This window comes from Pelmatolapia mariae, linkage group LG6, assembly GCF_036321145.2.
Source record: "Pelmatolapia mariae isolate MD_Pm_ZW linkage group LG6, Pm_UMD_F_2, whole genome shotgun sequence".
In the NCBI taxonomy this organism is placed as follows: domain Eukaryota; kingdom Metazoa; phylum Chordata; class Actinopteri; order Cichliformes; family Cichlidae; genus Pelmatolapia; species Pelmatolapia mariae.
The window spans coordinates 27,705,472-27,714,338 of record NC_086232.1 but is presented as its reverse complement, the minus strand read 5'-3'; the positions used below and the strand labels follow the sequence as shown (position 1 = coordinate 27,714,338).

At 40.0% G+C, this 8,867-nt stretch overlaps 1 protein-coding gene across 3 annotated transcripts; it reads left to right on the top strand.

Moving 5' to 3' along the window:
- The first annotated feature begins 263 nt into the window (after window positions 1–263).
- On the top strand, window positions 264–7,614 carry LOC134628622 (uncharacterized). Of its 3 annotated transcripts, none has more exons than XM_063475344.1 (11): window positions 264–345; window positions 776–924; window positions 1,033–1,195; window positions 1,843–2,190; window positions 2,450–2,731; window positions 2,807–2,830; window positions 3,365–3,466; window positions 3,602–3,632; window positions 3,792–3,841; window positions 4,032–4,066; window positions 7,249–7,614. In XM_063475344.1, exons 1-11 carry the CDS (start codon window positions 276–278, stop codon window positions 7,330–7,332), a joined length of 1,338 nt encoding a protein of 445 aa, XP_063331414.1. In that variant the 5' UTR covers window positions 264–275; the 3' UTR covers window positions 7,333–7,614. The 3 variants fall into 3 exon arrangements, with proteins under 3 accessions (XP_063331414.1, XP_063331415.1, XP_063331416.1); XM_063475346.1 differs by having other exon boundaries at window positions 266–345; window positions 815–924; XM_063475345.1 differs by lacking the exon at window positions 2,807–2,830.
- Window positions 7,615–8,867: the final 1,253 nt, after the last annotated feature.

Below are 8,867 nucleotides of genomic sequence, written 5' to 3'. Positions count from 1 at the left end.
ATTCAGTTTATGTACCTACAGATGTTTTCTTCTTAAGTTTGTGGTTTACTGCACTGCTGGCCAGCTGTTTCTTCCCATCACAACACACATGTGATCTGTGAAGTCTAAAAAAGGAAGTGTGTTTACTTCCCCCATTGCTTCTCAAGAGGATGTCATATGCATTAAGAAAACACAGAGCGGCCAAGTGAGAGAGAAAAAGAAGGAGCGAGAGAGATACACAGCCTATGCGTGTAGGTGTTTTCTTCACTTCAGTCGGTCTTGCTGATGCATTAAGGATGCACTCAGTTAGTGGTGGACGATCATCCTGGGCATGTGCTCTGTTACTGGTCTCTCTCCAACTTTGGGGTAAGTTTCACGCAGTAGATGTTTCTTAGTATAGTGTTCTTGTCAAATTTTCATTTGTTAAGATTAACAATCACTACGATATGTGCCTAGTAGAAGATCTGTTAAATGTCTGCTAGGAGTAAAAAAGTAATCAATGTTTGATTTCCATTAAATTTTAAAATTTTAACACACACAAAAATGTCTTTTCCTGCCTATAATTGTACCTAATATTTAGGCACCTTATGTATCTAGAGTTTGCTATCTAGAGTTTCACAACTGATTTTGGTTTAGCTGTAATTACAAGTTTGGTACAAAGTGAATGTCGACACATCTTGTAATGACCGCTGTGTTTTCCCATGTGTGTTAAGAAACCTGTTGCTCCATTTGAAGACACATTTTTGAGATTTAGCTGATTCCGGCTAAATGTCATAACCTTACTGTTACTTTATAGGACGACTTTCTGCTTCCACGACCTCTGTCACTCTTCCAGCTCCTACCCTGGAGATCTATTCGAAGTCAAAGGACTCCGTGGTCCTGGTCTGCCGAGCCCCCGAGAGTAACACTGGGGTTTTGTTCATGCTTTACGAGAAGAGAGAAAAGGTAGTTTTATATGTTCTTTTTTCAAATGGATGTATATTTTTGGTGCGTGTTGAGTTCCTCCTGAGCTGCAGCGATTTTATTGCTTTCTTTTTGTTTTATTCTATTGAGGTGGATTCTCTGGACCTGCCCTCTCGTGTTGGAGAAGTTCAGTTTACTGTTAGGATACAAGAATGGGTCCCAGGCCAGAGTAAACTTTTCTGCTGTCTGTACAGGAGCCAGGAGGGTCACTACAGCGCATTCAGTCCATATTTGCAACTGGAGGACCAAAATGGTTTGTGTGTTGATGGAAACTCTTATTTACAGCTCTGATTTTGACCTTCTTTTGCTTTAACAAAGTTTTGGTTCTGATTTAAAAAGAAAAACACATCCTTCGCACACTTCATATTAAATGAGTTTATTTTTAATTAAAAAAAGGGAGAATTAAGATGACACGGGTCACTGTTGGCAATGATTCAGATGTGGTTGAGGCTGTTGCTTTTCACTGTATTCAAAACAGAACAAATACGTTTTCTGCGTTAATCGGATGGGTTAATCGGTAGTGATTCCACATGTGGTTTAAAACAATAAACACTCCCATCCGCTTCCACTCCAGCACAGCAAACACACTGCTGAATGCAGGTGCTCTCTGCGGTCTCTTATTGTCCTCCACTCTGTGGGTGTGTATAGTGGTAGTTACATCCTGCTCTTCATATAGAAACCACACACCCCCGCACACGGAAACCCATCAAACACAATATCTACCGGCTTAAACTGTTGACAGTTACAAAAGGAAGTCTGGCAAATCAGACCCTGGCCTATCTTCTTTTTCTTTTTTTTTGCAGCTTTTACTTTTATTGAGAGTCTAGAATTAATCTAGTAACAAAACATGGATAGATAATGGCTTCCCCCTACTGTCTCCATTCCTTTTCTGTCATGTAGGCCCCTCCCTCCCACCTCCAGTCTTGTCTGTAGAGCCTTCCTCAGGTGAGGTCAAACGCGGGGACCTGCTGTCCTTCAGCTGCACAGTCCCGGCTCATCCACAGTCACAGTCAAACAAACCGACAAGCTTCCTTTTGCTGAAGACCACTAAACAAACAGGGGCGGCATCTGTTATCCAGCAGCCCCGGCCTAGCCAGGTATCAAACTTTCAGCTGCAGCCAGGAGTCTTCACTGTGGGGCCAGTCACTGGAGGAGAGGAGGGAGAGTACACCTGCCTCTACCAAATGACTAAAGAAAGCGGACTGGTTAATTCCACCGTGAGCAACGTAGTTCCAATCACCATTACAGGTGAAGATGTATGACTTTTTGCAGCCTTTCTTTTGTGATGTTATTTACATGTTAATGTGATATTTGTAAATATTTTAGACCAAAAAATTGTATTTCAGGTAATGGATTCATTCCTTTAGGTAGAACATTAACACAAGAGGACTAAGACTTGTAAATATTTTTGCATCTATTCAATTTTTGTCATTTGTTTTCTGCCTAATTAGTAATCCAGTTAGCTAATTATCTGAATACTATTTGCTCTGATTTCATGTGCTCCCAGATATCCTGCCAGCGCCCATTCTTCACCTTGAACAGCAGACAGATGTGTGGCATTTACTGTGCATAGGGTCTGCTGCATACCCCGGCGCTGTGTTCTCTCTCTATCTGGTGAATGATGAATTTCCTGTTGCAAAATTTCACGCAAAAGTTTTCGAGCATCAAGCCACCTTCCCACTGCCTGTCCAGGACTCTCCAGTGGCTCTATACCAGTGCCAGTACAGTGTCCTACTGGGAGAGACATGGAGCAACTCTGAGCACAGCAACCCTTTAACTGTAACCAAAGGTACAGACTTACACTTCTAATGGTATGTGACCTGTGAGTGAAACTGTGACTGATTCTCCCTTTTTTATATTTAAGGGAATTCCCCTTCATCATCAACAGGTAGGCTATTAGCATGCCTTTTTTTTGTTGTTTTTGTTATTCTCATACCTAAAAGTTCTGCAAGACTTCAACTGGTCTCCCTACCGGATCCTCACATAATGACATATTAGTCCACCGTAGAGTCACTTTTCAGCATGCAGAGCAGTCCATAAGAGCCAATAACCACGATGGTATTACCATAAAGGTCACATGACTGTGGTAACCAGGAAAATGTCTGCAAAGCTTGTTGCAGATGTGACAGGTTCTTTCGTGAAAGGGTGTAAATTAATCTGAATCTCTTAAACTTAATTTAATTTATTAAATTTATAATTTATTTATTTTTATAATTTATCAAAAATACAAAATGCATCTTTTTCAATAAACTAAATACTATTTTTTTCTTCTTCACATTGGAATGGAGCTCTCCATTGCATTGGAAAATGATACTAGCACTTTAAATCAAATCTGTTGTAATACTTGTTGCTGTTCAAGTCATGTCACAACTGGTTTTTTTTTTTTAAATATTTAATATTAATACTAGTTTGATGTTTGCAGATTCATTAAATCTGGACTGGCCTCTTGTTGTGGGCTCTTTCTCAGCCGCGGTGTTGATCCTCTGTTCTTTGGCAGTCGTGATCATAGTGGTGCACAGGAAAGGTATTTCACACAAAAGCTTCTGCTTTGTTATAAATACTCTGATGGTTTAAGCTATGTTTTCATGCTGATTTAATTGCCTTCGTTTGTGAAAGGCATTAATTTCTCTTTTCCTATTCATTTCACCCACTTTTAAAGTGAAAGCAAGAGCAGAAGAAAGACAGAAAAGGTACTGGTTTTCTTAATTGGTCCAAAAAAGAGCATTGAAATACTTTTTCATGAAGTTATAATGAGAAGTACAAAAGAAAAAAGCTACTTCCTTGAGGACAGCAACATACAATGTCTTGGATACTGTTGTAATACATTTTTGTGTGCTGCACTGTTTTAGGGAGGATACACAGTTCTGGTCTCAGGTTCACGCGAAGGATCATATAGTTGGTGAGAATTTCCCTTCAGAATCAAATTTCCCCTTCAGGATTTCAAGCTTAGTCTGTTTTTATTCACTTCTCATTCATCCAAATTCTCACAGGCACAAAGCATTGCAGGAGTAATCAGCTTAATGAGACAAACACTAATGACTGATTTAAATGTGACTAATGTGAGCTTGTTTATTATTCTTTTTCCTCAGACATTACACTCACACGTACAACCTTCCCTTCTGAGGTAAGTATTAACATCACCTAAACCTCCAGTTGCTAATATAAATTCTCAGGAGCGTCATCAAATGGAATCGATATTTACCCTTGTTTTTCTTTTCTATCAGAGGATTGTGTGCGAAACGATAAGGTTGTCTGGCTTTGTGTTAAACCGCTAGTCAAACCAAGAGTTGGCCTCTGTCTTGTCAAAAAGAAAGTTTTTACATGACTCTGCACTCCTGTGAAAAACCAAGTAAACTGACTCAGTAACTCATAGAACCACTTTAGGAAGAAGTAACTACTTTCTATATGACTTCATTACTCTCTCACATTCCTGTGGGGGAATTTTGTTTCAGTCTTTTTAACAATACTGTTTCAGTATGGTTAGGTTTTTTGTGCATTTATTTATGCACAGCTCTTTTAAGGGCCTGGCACAGCGTTTCAATCACACTTTGACTGGGCTACTGCAAAACCTTGAGTCTTTTCTTTTTCCACTACTATGTTGTAGGGATCATTGCCCTGTTACATGAACCATTTTCAGCCATATTTTGGCTTTCAGACAGATGGCCTCGCATTTAACTCTACAATACTTCGTTGTACAGAAAGATTCATAGTTGACTCAGTGACTCCAAGGTGTCCAGGTCCCATGGCTGCAAAATAAACCCAAAGTATACCCTCCATCATTGTGGTTAACAGTCGGTATTAGGTGTGTGGTCTGATATTCTTGGTTTGGTTTTCGCCAAAAATGGTGTTGTCCATGGTCAGACATTTCCAGTTTGGTATCATTTGTTTTTTCAGATGCAACATAACAAATCTAAGCTGTGCAGCCATGCCATGAAACCTTCCAAACATGTCATATGTGCTAATTGAGACGTGTAGAAAACTTGGGTTTTGAGCTTTCGGTGGTCTGACCTTGGGGTGACTTTGCTGGGACTTCCACTGCTGGGAAAATTGTGGCATTGTGTTAACATACTAGAATTCTTCACACAAAGTCAAAACTTCTGCTTTTATAGAGACAGGTTTTCACACCTATGAAGTTTGTTATAAATATGAATTATCTGATGCTTTAAATTGGATTTATTTACAAAAATAAAATACACTATACCATGTACTGCACAGTAAACCAATTCTTTAACTGTGGTAGACTTTGCAATAGCAAAACTTCGTGCTAACCTTCACTGGGACACAGAAATAGGTCAGTTTAGACTCAGCTCTCTCTAATGCAGTTCTGCCTCTTTCTTCTGGAATTTATGGTATTTCCAGAACTTTTTTGTTTCTGCTCTAGATTTACTCTGACAAACTATGGTAAACTTCATGAATCTGGTTGCTTTAAACACGCACACACACACACACACACACACACACACACATGTCTGGTTTGCTATCCTCGTGGGGACATCCCATTGACATAATGCTTTCCCTAGCCCCTTACCCTAACCCTAACCATTAAAAATGAATGCCTAACCCTAACCCTTACCCTAAACCTAACCATAACCTAATTGTAACCCTGACAGTAAAACCGCATTTTGAGTGTGAAAATTGCTTTCAACCCCGAGGGGACCTGGATTTTGGTCCCCACGGTGCAGAAAGTCCCCACCAGGATAGTAAAAGTCAGATTTTGGTCCCCACCAGGATAGTACGAACCCGTACACACACACACACACACACACACACACACACACATGTCTGGTTTGCTATCTTCGTGGGGACATCCCATTGACATAATGCTTTCCCTAGCCCCTTACCCTAACCCTAACCATTAAAAATGAATGCCTAACCCTAACCCTTACCCTAAACCTAACCATAACCTAATTGTAACCCTGACAGTAAAACCGCATTTTGAGTGTGAAAATTGCTTTCAACCCCGAGGGGACCTGGATTTTGGTCCCCACGGTGCAGAAAGTCCCCACCAGGATAGTAAAAGTCAGATTTTGGTCCCCACCAGGATAGTACGAACCCGTACACACACACACACACACACACACACACACACACACACTATAGCTAATCAACAACACCCCCTCCCAAACCCTGTCACCTCAAACCCACACCTACAGCATTCCTCATTAGCGCTGTTACACTGTGTTTGAGCATGTGTTTCATTAGCTGCAATCACTTTCATTAATTAGCTTAATGAAGGGCTCTCGTCAGGCTAAAGTCTCTCTCCAGGCTCTCGCTGATATGCGCTGTAGCCGTCTAAGAGGACAGAATGCGGCTGTCACCAGATGATGCAAAAAGTAACCAACCATTACCAAAGAGGAAATGTCTCTCCATGTCATCTCCTTCTTAAGCAGCAGTAGTTTAAGCAGGATTCAGAATTGATTTTTTTTTTGTATTATATGTTGATTATGACTCATATTATCACACTCTGTTGCTGCACAACGAGACAGAGATGATTATTTCATGTTGGTCAGAATCCTCTGATGTGAAACTGTTTCATTAGCTAAGGAGCTGTGAGTCTGCCTGAAAGACAGAAATGAAACACAGAACTGCAAAAACACAAGCAGCTTATCTGAAATATGGCTATGTTCCAAATTGTGAAAAAGGGAACTTTAATGTCATGGGATAGAACAAGGGACAAATGAGGAACAAGAGCTGTCCGAGCGTGCGTAACTCCACCAAGGCTGAACATTTCCTTCCACACCATGAGTTTAGTCCTGGGATTTAGGAGTATAACTGACTGAAAATTATGAAATCTCTATGTGCTTGTGAAATATATGGCACAAAATTCACAATCTGGAAGTCTGATATAGACCGATTCTTAAGTCAGTCACTTTGGTAAAATATTCATGTAAATCTGTCCTTATTTTTCGAGTTTCGCTGTTAACAAGCAAACAAAGAGACAAATTAACAACCTTGGGGAAGGTAATGAAGATCAAATTTAGAAGAAAAGATCAATGATTCTGTTAGTGCATTGTAACAATACAAATTACACAGGATTCAAGAAAGTGCCAGACCACATATGAAGGTTTTTAGGAGGAATATATATCTGGAGGAATGACTAATATAATATATGCCGTTGTGAAACCACCTAAGGTGTTTGTTGTGCTGTTTTAGCCATCCTGACATGCTAAGTTGCTGGTAGCTCTGAGCAAACATGAAAATATATTTAGCAGTGAAAGCAGTAGATAGGATATGAACTATGCCACAGGAAATTACATCAAGCTTAGATCTTTAATAGGTTGTCTGTTGGTGTTTGTTTATGTGCAGGACTGGGTCAGCAGGGACACCGAAGCGACATCCAGAGCCCCTCTCTGGAACCCTCTTTCAACATTCACAACACAGATCCATTAGAAATGTTTGCCGCCACCCCTCCCCCTCTTTCTCCGTGAGCACGCGTGTGAGTGTGCCTGCGTGTGTGTTTGTTATCATAGTTTATCAATGTAGCATCAGTTGAAGGTTACGCAGCAGGACAGGAAAGGCTATTTCCTCAGTTCCTATTTCACATGCAGCAGTAATTGTACAATTAGACAGGATGTGATGCTTGTTTAATGTTTCTAATAACTGAGCCAGTCTTAATAGAGATTTTATTATTGCTGTTATGAGGCTTGTTTTCTTCTGGAAGCATTTTTGATTATTTTTTTTAATGTTTGGTTGTAAATAATTGTATTAAAATAAGAGCAAAACTGAAAAGATTTAAATGTGTCTTTTATTAACATAATGATAATAACGATAAAAGAAAGTATCTACAAAAACTGACAAATATCGTCTCATGACTGTTCCACAAGCTGCGATGTGTTTACGTTGAAAGTTTAGCCTTGATCTTGGAAAAAAGCCGCTGACAGAAAACTCTCACGTCAGGGTCTGTTTGGAAAGTGCTCTGGAGATTTGAATTATTTTACAGGATCTTCACCATCAGATGGAGTTTACTCTAAAACTCAAGCTCCTCATATGAGATTGTTTTGACAGATGCCATGTCTCATGTGTATCTGTGTCATCTCATAATAATCTCCCGTGTCCATTTATTATAATTTACAGCATTTCATAGTGCATTTGACAGGCTTACAGTATATGCCAGCACAATATTTACTTTCTCAAAAAAGATGTTTATTTGTGTAGAGCTTACCAAATCCTCAAAACTTTTCTAAGTAAAAAATTCAAGCAGGTTGCCTAATCTTGCAACCTTGGTTTGTTATATATCTGCATTTATAACCGGGTACAGGTCAGGACACGAACTAATGGTGTGTTGCATGTATTTATGATACATTGCATAATGAGTGTGAAGGAAAAGGCAACCAAAAAGACATAGAACTTAACTGACCTGCTGTAGTTTTGTTAGATGTTCTGTAGAGGGCACTGTTTCTGTAACTTTTCAGTGTTTAAATCAACTTGCAGGACAACAGAACGACTGCAATTTGTCAAGCAATCTCCTTTATGGTGACATAACAGGTCCCGTGTTCGGGGACCAGTTATGTGACCGGTTATGAGCCTGACATGCATGAAGCCAAGCGCTCATGTAACTCGAGAACTACAGCAAGTCTTACTTTTATGCCATGTAACGATAGGACGAGGGCTATAATCATTATGAGCCCTCATATATATGTTTGAGAGTGAGCGTGCTGAGAGTAAGTAAAAGCAAGAATATAAAAGGCCTCAGGAGGGAGCTACACCTCCCACCTGTTTATGCAGGTTTTATGGTGGACAATAATTTGGCACAGACAAGCTGCCACCGTATCTCAGAAAGCGGCGAGAAGCCAACTCGGTCTTAGACCTTAGTTTTATTACATTTTTACCACAGCGTGCACAGAGCAGAGAATGCATCATTTCACTTCCCCTTCCTGCACCCTGGGAAACACACATGAGACGCAAGGATGGACTGGCTGAAAACA

Coding starts and splice junctions, on each gene's coding strand:
- LOC134628622 (XM_063475344.1), top strand. CDS start 276: ATGCACTCAGTTAGTGGTGGACGATCATCCTGGGCATGTGCTCTGTTA. Junction 3,633..3,791: donor GCAGAAGAAAGACAGAAAAG/GTACTGGTTTTC, acceptor GCACTGTTTTAG/GGAGGATACACAGTTCTGGT. Junction 3,842..4,031: donor CGCGAAGGATCATATAGTTG/GTGAGAATTTCC, acceptor CTTTTTCCTCAG/ACATTACACTCACACGTACA.